Source organism: Miniopterus natalensis, chromosome 2 (genome assembly GCF_054644295.1).
Source record: "Miniopterus natalensis isolate mMinNat1 chromosome 2, mMinNat1.hap1, whole genome shotgun sequence".
NCBI lineage: Eukaryota > Metazoa > Chordata > Mammalia > Chiroptera > Miniopteridae > Miniopterus > Miniopterus natalensis.
In genome coordinates, this window is record NC_142082.1 from 146,169,927 (window position 1) to 146,189,140 (window position 19,214).

Here is a 19,214-nt window from a genome sequence, read left to right on the forward strand (position 1 = left end):
TTGGCTGCTGTCTCCAGTCAGCATGTGCCATCCCCCCCCCCCCCCCGGCCTCATCCACCTCGCTGCACAAGGCGAGAACCCTGGCGCAGTTACAGTCACTCGCTGGACAGAAGGTGGGAGCCAGTCGCCAGCTGTGTTCTGACCCAGTTTGTATTGCTGTGGGTCTCGGTGTTATGGGTTTTATTGTATAATGAACAGAGAGAAGAGGGGTATTCATGAAATTTTGTGGGAAGACTTTGAAATTTAAGAAGCAGATTTAAAAATACTTGAAGACTACCAAACTGCAGCTTGGAAATTCCCTAAATGTTGTTTTGTCAGAATGGAACCATCCAGTGTGAAACTCTGATCTGCCCGGATCCTGACTGCCCACTTAAGTCGGCTCCTGCATACGTGGATGGCAAGTGCTGTAAAGAATGCAAATGTAAGCATAACTTTTATGATGAATACTTCCTCTGGCAAAAATAAAGCTTTGTGTTAATAAATATTCACCCATCATTGGTTCAATCTGGGCAAGCTAAATAACTTCTAGAAATGGTGGAAAATTGGAAGAACACCTTTTCTCTTTTGGTTGATCAGTTCTTTTCCATTTAAAAGGCTCTACTTTATTTTAGCAGAGAAATCTTTTCTTGGAGGAATTTATTCTGCATAATGACAGTAATAGAAAGGTGTAAGAAACTTAGTGGAAGGTATTTCTCTCATTCCACTACTTGACATAAATAGGTCAAAAATGGTCTACTTTTAGTCATTATAACCTAGAAAATCCATGATACAAGTTACATTCAACAATAGATGATATGCCAGCTTCGTTAGCCCAAATCACAGAAGTCCACATTGTTATAGAATTGTCCATCATGGACAAGGCCATGGCCTTTTATTCACAAAAAGAGGCTCACACCAGTGAGTAAGCAATTGTCCTGCTGTATAGCAGCCATGCAGTTCACTTCTGATGTCAGGAAATGCTCTTTGAATTCCTAGCTGTCCTGAAATGGGTTCATTCAAGAACAGAAAACATTGCATCTGTGTTACTTATACTTTAAAAGGCTGCCCTTAAATCCTTGTTTAAAGGAGCATTTAAAATTTAGCAATTATTGCTCAAAGGGAGAGAGGAACATATATGAAAAGTAAGTTGTTATAAAGTGCATCTGTAGAATATATAGGGCTGTGTAAGTGCAGTATAATCATATACACGCAGAGACAGAGATAAGTGGGAAGGGAGGGAAAGGGCAAGGGTAGAAGAGAAAGAGGGTTATTTCTCTGGCCCATTTCCATTGCCATTGCCACACCTCAGTCACCTACACAGTGTGCAATGTGCTAACTGCTGGTGAGAGCGACAACTGTCAGAGGAAAATCAGGGAGTTGTTTTGTAGTTCATTGATTTAATTTTCCCAGGAGCTCATTTATATTTAATTTTATTAGCATTTACATTGAAGCCAATCCATTTCGTGAAAGTGTATTAGCCTCAAGTAGCTTTGGCTGAACCAGGAATGCTTCAATGTAATTGTTCTTACCTGTGTCACTAGCTCATTTCCTTGGTGAGAGGCAATCTGAGTTTTTCCTGGGATATGCCTTAATTACTAAAAGCTAGTGGCAATGTTCTGTAGTTTTCTTTGTAGAGAGTTGGATATAGGAGGAAGAAGGGCCCTCCATAGGGCCTTCTATTCATAACATGACAAGAGCAGGAGTTAGACTTTTTGCTTTAGCTTCTTTTATTCTTTTTTCCACCAATACTTGTATATTTTTTCCTGTGAGTCTGATATATCTGCATTAAGTGGTGTCGATTTTATTAGAGATGGGCTGATTGAAATGATCATCATGATAGATGCATTAGTCAGAAGTACTGAATTTTGATTCTGATTTTACCGTTTGTCTCTGTTACCAACAGTAAACTGCCTACTAAATCAGACTATACTTGAAATCACCCCAACAACATGCAGTTAGACTCACTGAAATGGTAAAATATTTTGAGATTCATAAATGCAAAGTGCTTCTGGCAGGCTTTGGTGTCAATGATGGAAAATCTACTGTGTTTGCTTCGTATATAAAACAGTGAATGCTGCACCTAAGTGATCAGTGAGGGGACCACAACATCACTGAAGAAATGCCAGAATAATTCATCTGAGTCTTTCATTTTATGTGGTTAAAAATAGCAAGGACAATGTGACTGTCTTTCTGGTCATATTCAGTGACATTAGTGTCATGGAATATAGAGGATTTATGTCTGTCTGTTTGTATTTCTAGTATTTGAACTTCCAGTTCTGATGAATTCAGCACTTTACTAGAGCTAGCAAGGTTTTTTCATAGAATTTTTTTCTCCTAAGGGAAATAAGCATTTAGTTTATATGGTAAATGTTCTGAGGGATTTTTTGAGAATCTGTCTTCACATGCACAATTTTAAAATCAGTCACTAAAAATACTTCAAGAAATGTGCTTCTTAAAAGTTTTGCAAAAACTTATTTTATAAAAGATAAATGACATTTAAAATAAATTTAGTAATCATTAACTGACTTGTTTACCTTGTTCAGATTTTCATATATTCTGAAGGTGAAAGAAGCCACTAGTTATACATTTGTATCTCACTGTTACATATGATAAGTAAAGTCTTATTTTCCTATGTTAATTTTTCCAGTATTATCATTGTTATGATTCATGAGAACTTAATTTCTTTTTTTTTTTTTTAAATATATCTTTATTGATTTCAGAGAGAGGAAAGGAGAGGGAGAGAGAGATAGAAACATCAATGATGAGAGAGTCATTGATCGAGCCCGCAACCCGGGCATGTGCCCTGACCGGGAATCGAACCCCGATCGCCTGGATCCTAGGTTGATGCTCAACCGCTGAGCCACGCCTGGCCGGGCAGAGCACTTAATTTCAATTGAATATAAGTTAAGTTCTATGATTTTCACTTCTTAAAACAAAAGCATAAGCCTTCCTTTTATACTCTGAACTTAGCCTATCATTGAAACTCCTTTGCTCAATAGCCTTCTTAGTGACATAATATTAATAAAATACATTCTTTAGTGAGAACTGTTTAAAAAGATTAATCACTCACTGTTTGTAAAGTCCTTGGAAGGTAAAACACTTATTCTAACTGCTGAACATTACGTCAGGATTGAACGAACATAGCAAGTGCATGTGGCCAGGCATTTTTGGCTGTTCTTTATTTAATGCTTCCAGGCTCTGAGCAGGCCTCTTTCGCAGTCTGCCTTGTATTTTCCCTCTGAAACTTCAGCTCTAGCCCTTTATCCAAATATAAATACTGATGAATACTAAGATGGTTGTTCTTCTGGGAAAGAAGTCAGAGAGAACCAAGCCTGTCACTTTTCTTTATTTGAATCTACATAAGCAAAGTGTGGGGAGGAGGGCCTTCACCTTTCCTGTCCCTACCCTTGAGCTGCTGTGGTGGAGTTAAACAGAGACAGGATACAACCCAAAGGCAGGAATGTCAATGCCAAATCATGAAGGTAATAATAATCACAACAATAATGAAGCCATGTCACTTCCATAGGTTAGAAGGAACATGCTCGTTCCTCATGTAATCTTTACAACAACTCTGTAAGGTAGGCATTGCCCGTAGAATGTGCTGTGCTCTGAAAGCCTACTCCCTTCTTTAAAACCATCTTGTTACAATCAATGGAAGTGATCCACTTTTATCCACTGTCCTGGTAACTGAGTTTGCCGTACAAAGCCATTTGGGGTCCTGGCTAAATCTAGGTTGAATGCAAAGTAAGCAGAATTTGCTTTTTTTTTGTTTGTTTGAGGATAATCCTCATTTGAGGATATTTTTTCCATTGAATTTTAGAGCGAGTGGAAAAGAAGGAGGGAGGGAGAGAGAGACACATCCATCTCAGAGAGACACATTGGTTGCCTCCTGCACATGACTCGCTGGGGATTGAACCTGCAGCCCAGATACGTGCCCTGGACCAGGAATTAAACCCAAAACCCTTCCGTGTGTGGGCCAATGCCCTAACCACTGAGCAACACTGGCCAGAGCAAATAGAGTTTGCTTTTTTCTCTCAGTCTTCTCCCCTTTCGGCCAACATCACCACATCCTTCATCCCAGCCATAGGCGCTCAACTAACCAACAGCAAGACTGGCTGACACAATTTAAAAATAACTCTAGAAAATGTAAAGTGTAAATATTTTGAATGAGTTTAACTCTGCAGTAGGATGAGGTCAAGCTAGTTAAAGTACATAAAATCTCAGCCCAGGTTAAAAATATAAAAACAAAGAATTAACAAAAAATAATTGACTAAAGTTTTAGAAAGTGGAAAGTTATGAAAAGTCACTGAAATTAGAAAAAAAGTATTCAGTGCATTCATTTAGTTTCCCTTCAGTGGCCTGTAGATTAAGTTTGAACACAGAGCTCTGTTTCACAGAAAAGGTGATTTACGCAAAAAGGAAATCTGAAGCAAATCTGAGCTAGTGCTATAACGTCCTTTACAGAAGAAGCTATTTTTTTAGACATTGATGATAAATGATGTTGGTACCTGATATTGTGTTATTGTTAAGTATGTGGTTATAGAGTTAGATCTTTCTTGGTTTAAAGTCTGGCTTTACCACTTATTAGCTGTGTAACTTTGGTCAAGTTACTTAAGCTCTCAGAGTCTCAGTTTTCTCATCTGTACAATGGAGAGAGCAATTATATCTATTTTATAGGGTTGGTGTGAGGACTGAATGAGTGACACATGTAAAGTGCTTAGAACAATGTTACTGATTATGTTGTTTTCACTGAAAGAACCATTCATGTTTCTATTGATGAAAATACAAAGTAGTGAAGCTATCTCATTGGGTCATAGATTTAAAGCTACACAGGACCTCAGAGATCTTGAGAACAGCTGTTTGCTTTTGGGGAAGAAGGTTTCATTATCCCCATTACAGAGGATAAATGTGGCCAAGGAGGTTAAATAAATTTTCCAAGATTAAACAATTGGTATATAATGCAAGGTGGTCCCCCCCCCCCCACACACACACTGTCATTCTCTTTCTCAATATTTTGGATAGGTCGTGACCAAGGTTGACACTAAGAACCAATTTATCATGAATTATCTGTTCTTTTGTGTCTGGCTTCTTTTATTCAAAATCATGTTTGTGAAATTCATCCTTGCATGTTAATGATGATCATTCATGCTTATTGTTGTATATATTCTATTTGTGTTAATGTGCCATAAGCTAATCTATTGTTGAAGGGCAGTTGGGTGCTTTCCAGTTTTTGGCTTTGTAAATAGTTTTGTAAATATTCTTATTTACATGGTTTTTCCTGTTATGCATGCCTGATGGGTATAAACCTTAAAATTGTTTGGTTATAGAGTGAAACTATTTTTTCTTTGGCAAATCTGTTTTTCTCTTTAGCAAAATTGTTTTGCCAAACAGTTTTCTAAAGTGGTTAGACCAGGTTACTCTCCCACCAACAACGTATGGACACTCCAGTTGCTCCACATCCTCACCCACACTTAGCATTTTTTGTCTTTTAAACTTCAGGCATTATGCTAGATGATGTTGTATTGCACATGATATTGTATTGTAGTTAAAATTTGCATTTCCTTCATGACTAGTGAAGATGAGCACTTTTTCATATATTTATAGGTCACTTTCATTACTTTTAAATAATAGAAAATGAGTAGATTTTTCTTACATATTTACATTTTCCCAAAGAGCATTACTTTTCCTTTTTGGCAGGATATGATATTTTGGGAGGTTTGATTCTTTTATTTTCACATTATAAAAATAATGTGGATGGTTCTAACCTTGTCATTTAACATGCGAGCACAGTAGGGACAGGGGTTAAATGACTGCCACTCAAGTGATTTGGCAATTTTTTAACAAAAGGGTATGGGCAAGGTAATTAAACTGATTCAGAGGCTTTCGAACATGTGACTATGGGAGTGAGGAACAAAAATCAGTGGGATATAATTCTTCAAGCATCTCTTTGTTCTTAAAATAAGGAAAACCAATTTATATAATTTATGTAGGATACATTTAAAAAGAAAATACTTTGGGAGCCACATAACCACTTAGCTGTCTCTGTGGTGATGCTGGAAGCATGAGAAACATGCCGTATGCTCTGGAGTTATCTTTAAATTGTGTCAGCCAGTCTTGCTGATGAACACAATTATAGATTAGTTGGCATTGTAGAGACTCTGGCTGTATGGCCAGAATACCAGTATAGACCAAGGGGACCTGTGCAGTAAGGAAAAAGGTAGAGATAGCAATCAGAAGGAAGGTGTGCTGTTTTACATGTCAGATGCAATATTTTTAGAAAGTTTCCTGAAAGTCTGCAGTTTAAAAAAATATGTTATGTCATAGCAAACATTGAATGAGCTGAGAGCTAATGATGTAACTGTAAATCATGCCTATGGTCTTGGTGTAGATTCAGTCTTTTCTCACCAAAATAACCCTAATTTAGTATTTAAAATAATATGGGTAAATAATAGAATTAGGATACTTTTTTATTACTATAAGTCTGTGTGGAAAAAAATGGGCAAGAAAATAGTCTACTTGTGCATTACATAGTTAAGATCATTGAACTTATGATAGGGAATATTTGCACTGAAGACAAAATAGCTAAGTTTCATTAAATATTTCATAAAGATAATCCTGTAGGCTTCCTAAACACTGTCATTAATTTTGTGCTGATATATATATATATTTATTTATTTTCTTAAAATATATCTTTATTGATTTCAGAGAGAAAGGGAGAGGGAGAGAGTGATAGAAACATCAATGATGAGAGTCATTGATGGGCTGCCTCCTGCACGCCCCCTGCTGGGGATCGAGCCCGCAACCCGGGCATGCGCCCTGACCGGGAATCGAACCCTGATCCCTGGGTCCTAGGTCAATGCTCAACCGCTGAGCCACGCCCGGCTGTGCTGTGCTGATATTTTAAAATAATTCTTCAAAAATAGCATTTGGTATACTGCTATGTTTTACACACTATAAAAATTGATAAATGTCAAATCAGTGGAAAAATACTGAAGAGGCAATATATTAATAAGCAAGAATAATGAACAATACAGCCTTCAGATTAATGACTATATGAGACACCACACGATACATTTTAACAATCTTTCAAAAAATATAAGTCTGTTAATTAGTCAGCTGGTAGCTGACCTGGATGCCAGGAAAAGGCAGAATAGGATCACAGAATGGCGACAGTGTCACAGTGATTTGGCTACTGTGTCCTGTACTCCACAGCCTTGCATGGAATAAGCTGCTTGATGCTGTCATTTCTCTTTCTGATCCTTGTACGCATTTTTACCTTTTATTAAACATAATGCATGCACAGAGTAAATATTCAAAGTATCCAAAAAGACATAAAAGAAAACATAGCAATCTCCTTTTTTCTTCCTTCCCCAAACTTCTATTACTTCTACTTCAGACCAATTTTAAGGCATCTGCTCACATATGCATGTGTAGGCTTTTTGTATATGGTACATGATATCCTACAATTTCCTGGACGTTTATCTTAGAGGTGTTTCCATACTGTGGAACTATTAAAAATTGCTGCATATTATTTTGATGTATAGTATATTATAATACTGCTTCTCCCCCTCAAAAGATATTTCAGTTGTTTCCAACTTGTTGTTTTTTTCTTATGAAAAATAGTATTTCAGGGTGTCATTAATACATAATTTTGGTGCAGTTTTATGTGACTTTATCTATAGGGTAGATTGCTAATGGTGGAATTACCAAGTCAGCACTTTCCAGTTACTCTACAAAAAGCTGGTCCTGGACATTATTTCCGATAAGAGCAGCGCTGAGGGAAAACTGGAGACACCACTTTTGTCTTTGTTTCACTAGGTCTTTAAAAGGAACATAGTAATGTCAGTTCATGGGAGATCCCCTAATGAGAGATCATCTATGGAAACCTAAACTTTCTTGTGTTACCACAAACAATGTTGTCTAGTGAGCTCAAATGCAACATTGTTACACTCAATCGCTGTTCCACATCTTCAGGAAATTCCATAGATGGCATCAGAATATTTTGAATTTATGGTTTTCTGAAATGAAAGTGGTTTTCCAGAAGGCCTACAGGGGGCGCCGCCCTCTGACTCGGAGGCATTAAATAGGCTGTGCCTATTTAATCATCTTTTATTCTAAAATAATAGAGCACTCAGCCTCTAGTTCTCCACTCTGAATTGTAATTTTTCTTTATTATTGAGAATGATCATTGAATTAATGTATTTTGTGGATTTTATTATTTTTCATGCCCCATTACATTTTCTCAAAAGAATTTCTGTGCCCATTAAATGACATTGCTTAAGTGGCCTAAAACTTTTCACAAGAAAGCTTTGTGCAAGTCTGTCTCTAATGATAACCAAATGAAACTGTCTAGCATTGTTCTAGGAGACTAAAAATGGGACTCTCTAAGTGATCGGGCTAGTCCTCCTTAGGAGTGGAAGGCTTGGAAATAAGTGACAGAATTTGAGATTTATACCAAAGAAAAGAGCGATAATCTAGATGTCATTCATATGAGACTCAGTTTAAGACAGATGAGAAACATTCATCTTAGGCAGAAGATGCAATTTCTTATCTTCAGTGTGGTTAGGTAATTGTTTTAAAAATGAGCTTATTTTCTCTTCAATAGATATCATACAGAATCTCATTTGAAATCAGACTAGGGAAATATAAGATACATGCAATTTAAAGCATCTTACGAGTTGATTTTGGCAATTATGGGAAAGTAGTAACTCAGGAAGATCAGTTCTGTAATAAAGGTAAATGGACATCATAGTGCCCATTGGAGAGAGAATGAAGCCACAACGCCTACCACCCCCGACAAAAAATACAGAACAGCAACTCAGCTGCACTGGACTCCGCTCTCGATGCCTTGCATACTGTATGTGGCCTGTGTTCTCTGGTATATATTTACAGATTGTATAAAATTAGCATAGATTGAAAACTAAATGAAGAAAACACAGTGATATAGGAGTTCAGTGTGAGGAAGGATCAGAAAGGGCTTCTTTTTGTAGTTTAGATACGGTTGTAATAGAGTATAATTCAGGCACATTACTTTTTATGCAGAAGCTGGCGCCAAATTGAAAACTATTTAACTATAAAAATTACATATGAAATCACATGAGCTTGCTTTTAAAAGTTGTTTGTGGAATTGGTGGTGGTAAGAATGGAGTTCCATCCAACTCAGGAACTTTAAGCTTCTAAAGAGACGTCTCACATATTTTGGGTCGACAAATTCTGTTCCCTTGCAGCTCCTAGGCTATAAAGCTGTACAGCATGTTACTCTACTATACTGAGTACGGTAGGCAATTGTGATAAAATGGAAAGTGTGTAATATGTTCAGTATGACTGCTATGACATCACTGAGCAATAGGAATTTTTCAGCTCCGTTATAATGTTCTGCTGATACCATAAGATTATATGCTGTTTGATAAAGGGGTTCTACTGAAAGTAACCTCACAGGGTGATCTGATCATAAATCTGGGCAGGTCACGGTGGGTGGTCACACCACAGGCCTATTACTTCTTCAGTAAAAAGTTTACCTTTGCCTTAAGCAAGCACTATCCATTGTTTCCATGCATCTAGGGTAATACATCTTTGAAATAAGCCGTTCTCAAGAGAGCACATAATCTTGTCAACTATTCTGTAATCCAGTCCCTGCCTTGCTTTCTCCCACCTTCATATAACCTAATTTACTTAGTCCCAAATGCATAAAAGAAACTGCTAACTGCCATTCTTAGAAGCATTTTTCTCAGTTGGTTGAGATCTTGCTTCCGGGTGTATCCTCTGTTTGCCTTAAATAATTTGTTGTTGTTGTTGCTAACCCTCTCCAGAGGACATTTTCTCCACTGATCCTTTACAGAAAGTGAAAGGAGGGAGGAGGGGGAAAGAGAGAGAAATATCGATGTGAGAGAGACACATCAATTGGTTGCCTCTGAGGATCAGGGATTGGGGCCAGGGATCAAACCTGCAACCCAGGTACTCGCCCCCAACCAGGAATTGAACCTGTGACCCTTCAGTGCTTGGGCCAATGCTCCAACCACTGAGCCAAACTGGCCAGGGTGGCTTAAATAAATTTTTATAAAAATTATCTCTCTAAAAAAAGTGTCCCACAAACAATTGTTTTGTATGTATATGTCTAATAATATATAGGTATGCAATTTATGATTTTAGCTGCTGGCAAGTGACCCCAACGATCCATGACACATACTTTGGTAATTTTGTTGAAACCTGAAAATTTTTGTGCAATAAGTTATGAGGCGTCTATACAGGAGCACATCACAGCTCAATGATTCTCAAATTGTAATGGGAAGATGAATCATCTGGGGGTCTTGTTAAAATGAAAAGTATGATTCAGTGGTTCTGGGTTGAGGCCTGAAAGTTTGCATTTCTAACCAGCTCCTGGGTGACACCAAAACTGCTGGTACAGAACACATTTTAATTAGCAAATATTTAGCTCCTGGGTGTGTTTTCCTGGTTGCCCAGGTTCTCAATAGTGCTTTGTTTTTCTCTCTTGGATCTGAAGTATGCAGTAAGGTCTCAGAGCACATGTTTTAAGCTGACATTTGTTAAGTATTTTCAGAGTATGAGAATTTAACATGAATCATTTCTCTTGCTGATTATAATGGCTCCCAATTCACAGATGTGGAAACTGAAGCTTAGGGAGGTTACTTCACTTTCCTGAGGTAACCCCGCCAGGACGGTGGCAGCACTGCAGCTGGAGCACATGCAGCGTCTCATATTCTGTCTATGTGATGCGTCACATACTTCACTAGTGAGAAGAGAAAAACAGTGTAAAGGGGGAAGTAGAAAGTTTATGATTTTCCAGGGATAGCAATAATCATATGTTCAAAGGATATGTAAATACTTAGGAAATGCAACTTTATAACATTTATTTCTATAAGCAGTAAGAAAGGAGAGAAAAACCATATGCAAATGATCCATTATTTATTACTGAAATGAAGTGTCTTCGTCTATTGCAGGAAACAAAACTTTTCATGACTTTGTGCCTTCCTCATATATGGACTAGAAACTTGATTCTGATAGTTCAGGAAAATAAATTCTAAAAGCTCATGATTTCTAGTGGGATCTTTATGTGGTTTTGGTAAAGAAAGAACAGGGAATGCACGCTGAATTAAAACAAAAGTAGTTACAGAAAAAGTATAGACTTATCTGGATTATTAACTGGAATTCTTGAAAGTCAGTGATCATAGAGAATTCTTTCTCCTTGGTCTCCAAATATATTTTAAAAACTTTTTCTTTTTCATTTTCATTTGATGAGGTCTATTTCTAAATACTCTTGATGGAATAATTCACATCAGTCTGACATCCCAGGCCTAATAGTAGCTTCCTACAGTTTTATAAGATACATAGTTTTAGTTTATGCCAGGTGGCTCTACTGAGATGACTTGTGCTATCTCAGTGTTTCAACTGTTCTCAACCAACTTGTAACCATTCACGTCCCACGTAGATTGAAGTCTGGTTTTTATTTTAGGTCTTGTAAGAATAAAATGATTAACAAAAGAAGCCAGTACTAGAAAACTTTAGGACAATGCATTTTTCCACAAGCCTAAATTCCCTTTTCTCCTTTGTAAAAATTCTGCCACAATCTATGCTCCATGCCACTTGATTCCTGGGGTTATTTGAAAAATGATGATCTAGGAAGAGTTAGTGAGCCTGCACAAATGTATCTCATGATGCTAAAACCAAGAGTGGGTAGTCTCTTAAGTTTTTATTCAACCTATTGAAGCCTGTTTGACCACTTTCAGGTCCTCATAGCTTATTGTAGTATTATTTTTAAGAAGACATGATGCATGAACTATTTTTTTTTTCTTTTTGTCCAAGTCATTATTGTTAGATTTAGGAAGCAAATTCTTTATTATTATGTTTGGAGGAACAGAAAAAAATGCAGCGGGTAACACATTCTTTTCCAACTATTTTGTGGGTAAGCATCATCTTTTTAAGCCACTAAAAAATTGAGCTTTTCTGATCACAAATTAGGCCACCTCGCAGCAAGTGGTATTAAGAATTTCTTACTTATGTTTTGCCTGTAGTCAACCTCCAGCGTTTCTCAGGCCCTGAATCTCCGAAGGTCACTTTTATTTGTTGGTTGGGTAGAAGGGAGGGGGTGGGCTAGTATAGAATAAGATGAGCATTGTGCTTGTTCACTGATTTATCTCATCTGCTAATGTCCCTTCAGACCATGATTTCTGAATGCTGAAGGACTTAGGGCTGGGGAGACAATCAGTAGCATGTGAAGTGGAATGTAAGAATTGGATTAACTGTCTTGGCTGAGTTTCCCACATGCCCAAGAATGAATTTAGGAGCTGGAGAGCTTGGCATAATCCTAGAAACAGTAGTATGGGTATGACTGTCCTATGCGTAGAGAAATTAAGTGAAATAAAGGTGAAATTGTATGTCTTACTAGTGAGTTTCTTTTCTATAATTTTCATTCTTCTGAGAAAAGTTATTAAGCACCTCCTATGATTTAGTCTTTGCCAAAGACTGAGGATACAGCAGTGAACAAAGTCCTAAAAATCAAGTCCAAGAGACAGACATTAATCATACAATGATCACGTATGCAAGGCAATGTTGCAGCAGTAAGATGTTGACAAAGCACCTGTAATAAGTGACATTCACCTCGATGGGCGATCAGGAAAGGCATCCATCAGAAAATGGTGTTCGAGCTGAGACCCGATGAGCAAATAGCGTGACACTAGTGAACAGAAGAAAGGAGAAACGTTCAGGCCAAGAGGATTTAATATGCAAGGACTCTGCATAGGGAGGCAGGATGTGTGAAGGAGGCTGGTGTGGCTGATGTGCAGGGTCAAGGCCGTGCTGTGAAATGCAGCTGGAGGGGTAAGAAGCAGCCAGATTAAGGAGTTTTATTTTTATCCTAAGGGCAACAGAATGCAAGTTACATATTTTAAGTAAGGCAGGTCTGGTTTTGCGCTTATGCAGAGAAGAGATGATGGTAGTAGCTTCATTAAGTGAAAGTGGTGGGAGTTAGAATCTGGATCCATTTTGAGGGGGGAGCCAAGAGTATTTTCTGATGGCTTGATTATGGGCATGAGTAAAAGAGGAGCTGAGGTGACTTCAGGATTTTTGGATTGAGGGAGTAGAAGGATGGAGTTGCTATTAACTAAGATGGGGAAGGCTAAGATTTGGGAACGTGGCTAAGAGTTCAGTTTAGATATGTTCTGTTTAAGACGTATATTAGCCATTTAAATGGAAATGTGGAGCAAGCAGTTGTATACAACAGTCTGGAGTCTGGGACAAAGATCAGAAGTAGAGGTAAAAATCTGGATTGTTGAATTCTTTCATATATTTGTATTTATTTTTTGAATTAATTTTTCATTTACATTGTCTACTTTAAAATTCAATTCTTTGTATTTTTGCTTCTTGACTTGGAAGAGATTATTTTATAACAAAACTCATCTGGTATATGTTGCAAATATATTTCATATTTTTGTCTCTTTTATTTAGTGTTTTTCAACATTAAGATTTAAAATTTTTATGTAACCGCATCATCTAGTCATGTTTAAAAAAAGCCTTTTACTCTTTTTATTCATAAAAATATTTACCTTCTAACCACAGAATGGCCCCTCATTTTTCATTTTAATCAATATTCTGTGATTTACTTTTGTAGACATGAGATAATAATTCTAGTTAACTTTTTTTTTTTGCCAAACAAGTTAACCAATAATTCCAGTTTCATTTGTTTTGTTTTTTTGTTTTGTTTTTTACTATATCTTTTTTTATTTCAGAGATAGGAAAGGAGAGGGAGAGAGAGATAGAAGCATCAATGATGAGAGAGTCATTGATTGGCTGCAGCCCTCAACCCGGGCATGTGCCCTGACTGGGAATCGAACCCCGATCGCCTAGGTCCACGCTCAACCGCTGAGTCACGGCCAGCTGGGCCCAGTATCATTTGTTGAATAATTTGTTTATTCACTGATTAATATGACAACTTATTTTATATTAAATATTTATATATTTACATATATTTGAGTTTATTTCTAAGATTTCTATTACTTTCTATCAATCTATTTGTCTCTCATGGTACTGATTTACAGTATTTTAATTGTTGTAGCTTTCTAGTATGAGATATTATCTGGGAAAACAAATCTACCATCATTTTAAAAAATTTCCTTGGGTTATTTTCTCTCATTTATGCTTTCAGATGACTTTTACACATGAGGATTATCAGTCCTTAAATGGTTTTTAAAGCTCAGTTATATGTGTGTCTGATTCTGTGTTTTTTTTTTCTTTTTTTTGAGATAATTCTTTGAGGGATATCACCGAAAAAAATATTTGTGGTTATTCTTGTTTGTTATTTCCTATGTATTAGTGAAAGGAGCCTCATGGTTTAAGATTTGAAATATTTCAGAGAATAGCTTTGAGTGTTGACAAATTCAAGGCTGTGGCTATGGAATGGATGCTTCCATGGTGAGGAAATGAAATTCACTGTATATGAGGAGATAAGCAAATTTAGATTACAGGTGTTGAAACAAATTTTCCAAAGACTGTTTGCAGTTTCCCAGGACAACTTGGAGAGGAAGATTGTATTTCAGGTTCCAAAGTCCCTGGTGACTCTGTTGTAAGGAGATTATATTAATGAGAAGAGATAGGTGTTATAGATATCAAAGGAAAGTGGATTCTTAACATGAGGATGAAAAAGTGGTATTTGTAAGTGACACTCCTTCCAATCACAAGCATACATGTTTTGTGGGAAAGTAAAAAACCTCAGTGAGATGGTCTCAGAAAAAGCAGCATTATCCTCACCGAAAATCCTAGTTTCAACTAGAGTCGGGAGGTGGAAGGTGCGTTCTGTGAGGTGTTGGATTAGAAAGGATATATTTGCATAGTGGTTGAGATGGAGGATTGGAAGCTCTGTGGATCAACTAGCTTTTGCTTTGCAGCAAAACACCCCCAAAGTTAGTAGCCCAAAACAATAATTTGGCAGGTTGGAGTTTAGACTGCGTTCACCTGGAATTTTACTTTTTAGTCTTGATCTGGTTAGTCTCATCTTGGCTGGACTTGCTTATGCATCTATAGTTAGCTAGGGAGTTAGGCCAGCCTGGTTTATGGTGGCCTCACTTTTTGTGGCTGGGACAATTAGAGTCTCTGCATGTTTTCCTTCAACTTAGCAGGTTAGCCAGCATTGTACATATGATGGTTGCTGATTTCTAAGAAAGTCCAAGCTTGCAAAGCCTCTTGAAACCGAGACTAAGAACTTAGTTGGACATCATTTCTTCTACCATGTTTCTTTGACCAAGTCAAGTCACAAGGCCAATACAGATGATGGGGGACCTGTAAAGTCACATTCAAAGGGGCTGCAGAAAACTGTAGCCATTTTTAAAATCTTCAACACCCTGGGAAGATTATTTGGGGGAATGAAGTCCAGAAAGATATGAGGATGAAAGCAGGAGAGATGCGTGTGGTTGTTGCTTTCAAACTGGGGAGCTGCGGTCAAGAATGACAGTCTATGAAGTGTGGTGGCTTCCCTGACTCCATGGGCCTGATTCTTACTCTGACACCAGCTCTCAGCATTAGAGAAGCCTCATTCTCATGTAGTATCAAGAGATTGGCGAAACTCTTGGTCAGCTGCCACGTCTGAAGCCATGCCTGGTTGAGGTAGCAGATGGTATGTTAGAGGCTGGAGGTTTTACATTTTGGGCAATGTTTCAAATAGAACAGAGTAGAAATGTGGTATGGTGCCTTTAAAGAATACTAGCCCAGAAAGGCAGGGATCAGTAGTGGTTAACGCCTAGGATTCTAATCTCAGGGAGAATCCTAGGTGAGTGGCAAGGAAAGAGTGAGGCTTTAAGAAATGCTAACTCATGTTTATACAGAAGGAATTAAGTTATTCTATTTCACACAAGGCAGGGCCCCTTTGTCAGTTCTCTCTCTGTATCTCCGTTACCATGCATTGACACACCATCTAATGCATGGTAAATGCTCAGTAAATGTTTGTTGCATCATTTGTTGAATTAGGTGTTCCATATGTTGGCCCCTTTTCCAATTTTTTTTCTACTTTATCTCGTCTGTACATATTAACAGTAAGTTTAGATTATTATACTTGTGTATCTTCTGCAAAGAGTATGATTGATTGTACTTTTCTTTACTGTGCCAAGTTCATTCTTTCTATCTTTTGAAGTGGGGCTTTAATAAAACAGAGTAACTAAGGGTTATGTGTGCCAGCAATTGCCAAAGCTAATAGCATTGATGGATGAAAAAAGCACTCATCTTGAAAAGAACGGAAAGAATTGTCTTTTAGAAATTCTTCACTTTGTCATGAATGCTGCATACTCTCACTCAGGGCAAGTTAAAACCATTTCCTGATTTTACATACTCTGAGGATAAAAATTTTCCCAAGTAATTCAGTTATTACAGATATATGTCAGGAAACTAAAAACATTTAACTAGAATCTTCACTTTAGATTGTGCTAAAAACAATAATGCACTCTCATATATGCAGTATTAAGATTGGGTCTCTCTTCTCTATCTGTCTGTCTGTCTGTCTAGCTGTGTGTGTGTGTGTGTGTGTGTATGTGTGTGTGTGTGTCTGTCAGTCTATCTATGTGTATCCTATATCAAAAGGAGACCTTTTCCACACATGAAAGAAAATATGTTCTATCGGATAAACAAAGCATGTTTGTTTCCAGGTTTTGTTATTATAAAAGTACTTCCATGATTATTATATGAAGTTGAATCTAAAGAAAAAAAATTATAGGTCAAACATTTATACAGTTATGTGTTTGTAGAATTTTGACATATATTGCTTAATTGTTCTAAAAGGTTTTACAAATTTATACTTCAGTAATATAGGAGACTTCCTGTTTCTGTATAACCACTCCAGCACAATATATTATCATTAGAATGAAAATATTTTCTAATTTGATATATGGTATGTGGTATCTTATCCAGTGTCACTTGAGCATAGTGAATGGGTGTGAGAATATAAGTACAGTATTTTGGGATAGAAGTGGGGAGATGAGTGGCCAGATAATGCAGGGCCTTTCAGGTCATTTGAAAAACCTTAATATATATCTCCAAAGTGTTAGGAAGCATTTGAAAGGTTATAAACAGAAGTAAAATGTGATAAAGTATTATATTTTAGATAAATTATTCTGCAGCATTATGGATTGAAAAGAACAGGAGGGGATGTAGGGGCATTAGTTGGAAAACATTAACACTAGTCTAATTTGGAGAGGTTGAAGTCTGGGGTATGATAATGGCTGTGGAATTGGAAAGAAATGAATGGATTTGAATATTTAGGAAGCAGAATAGGTTGTTTATGGTGATTAGATTTCAGGGAATGAGAGAGAGATGTGTTACGGGTGAGTTTCAAATTTCAGACGTGCAAGTGGATGGTTGGTTGTGCTGAAGCGGAGAGCACTGGAGTGCAAATAGGTTTAGGGGAAAATTATGGGTTCAGTTTTGGTCAGATTGAGTTTGAAATGCCCATGGATATCTGAGAGGAAGTACTGAAGTTTGATGTATAAATTTGAAGTTTAGAAGAAATAGGTCTGAATGGGAGATATGTATATAGGACTCATTGAAGCCATGGTAATGGTTAGAGTCACTGAAGGAGAGAATATAGGGAGAGGAAATGAGGGAAAGGACCAATTCTTGAGGCAGTCTGCTATTTAAAATCTATAAGAGGTGGATGAGCCTGTAAAATATATGAGAATGAGTTGCCAGAGATTTACATGGAAAATCAGAAGTATTTTATACATTGGAAGCTAGAAGAAAAAGTGTTTTAGGAAAAAAGAATGATACATGATAACAAAAGGTGCTGTGAGAGGACAGGAATGATGATGCCCCCCCAACATTTTCATCAGATTCACAATAAGGAGGTGACAGTCATAGTGAGAGCACTTGTGCTGGACCAAAAGGAAAGACAGAATAGAGTAGGCGATGGGGAGTGGATGTGGGGAAAAGTGATTCTTTTTGCATAAATTTGGCTGTGAGTTGGAGGAGAGATGGAGCAGGTACTGGAAGCACATTTAGGGTTTGGGGATTTTTTAAGATGAGAGGGAAGAGGGATGGATAATACTGAAATATTGATGGTGTGTATCAATTAGAGAGGGAGGGGTGGGGAAGAGCGAGTGAGGGAGGAAGAGAGAGGTGTGTAGATATTGAAAAGAGAAAGGATGAATTAGTTGATGGTATAAATTGAACAGGAAGGATAGGGCTCAGAGCATAATGGGAGATTTTGTCTTTGCAGTGTACAGAGACACCTCCTATACAGAGACAAGAGGGAAGGGAGAGTGGGCGGGTTCAAGTGTAGCTAAATGTACAGATTTGGTGGAAAGGAGGTTGAAGAAGTGGAGTGCATATCTGATAGCTTTTATTTTCTCTGTGAAGTAGGACCCAGGGTGAATTATTGGGGAAAAGTAGAGTCAGAGATGGAGATGGGTTGAAAGATACCTGCTTGAGAAATGTTGACAAAGTTGTTAACCAGAGTCTGTATTATTCATCCATCTGGTTATGCAATTTTCCTTTTAACCTTTTAACAATACAGATGTAGGCATGAGAAAAATGAATGGATTCATCCATGGTTGGGAGTTTGCTTTCTGGATACAGAAGTTTATGTTATTGGCCAAAAATGGATCCAACTTAAAGAGATTTAAATTGAAGAGAAAGAAGGTAAGGTCAGTTGAGGGCTACTCAGTAAGGAGAAGTTAATTTGTATTGAATTGGGAGCACCTGTGAGGTTGAAGGAAAAATGCAGTGAGAGCAGCTGAGGAGGCAGTTTAGAAGTATAAGGAGCTTAGCTGGAGAGTAGAATGTCTGATTTAGAGCTTTGAGAGCTGGGGCAGTTTTGAGTGAGACAAGCGCAGAATATGACTACACAGGTGAAGTGGGGCTGAGGTGAGGCCCAAGGAGGCAAGAGGCAGGGTGCTGGATGGGTCAATAATATGAATGTCAAAATCTTCCATAACGTTGTAGACATTTGGATGAAGAAAGAAAATATCATCTGACTTTCAAAGTCAGCAGTGAATGAAGGGAAGGTTCTAATGGTGTGTGTGTGTGTGTGTGTGTGTGTGTGTCTTATAAATGGTAGGAAAGTTGGTAACCTGAACTCAAAGAGTAGATTTTGTGTGAGAGAGAGAGTAAAGAAGTGACCCCAACTGTATCTTCTGACCCTGAAGTACAGAATGTCTACTTCATGGTATAAAGATATATATGATTTTGCTAGGGCTTCTATAACAAAAACCACAGACTGGGTTGCTTAAACAACAGAAATCTGT

At 37.5% G+C, this 19,214-nt stretch overlaps 1 protein-coding gene across 2 annotated transcripts in view; it reads left to right on the plus strand.

The window, feature by feature from the left end:
• Window positions 1-19,214, plus strand: part of NELL2 (neural EGFL like 2) — a 285,918-nt gene that overhangs the window by 84,548 nt on the left and 182,156 nt on the right. For both annotated transcript variants that reach the window (XM_087814712.1, XM_087814711.1), the window contains exon 10: window positions 319-421. In XM_087814712.1, coding sequence (XP_087670838.1) covers window positions 319-421 — 103 coding nt within the window. The remainder of the gene's footprint in view (window positions 1-318; window positions 422-19,214) is intronic.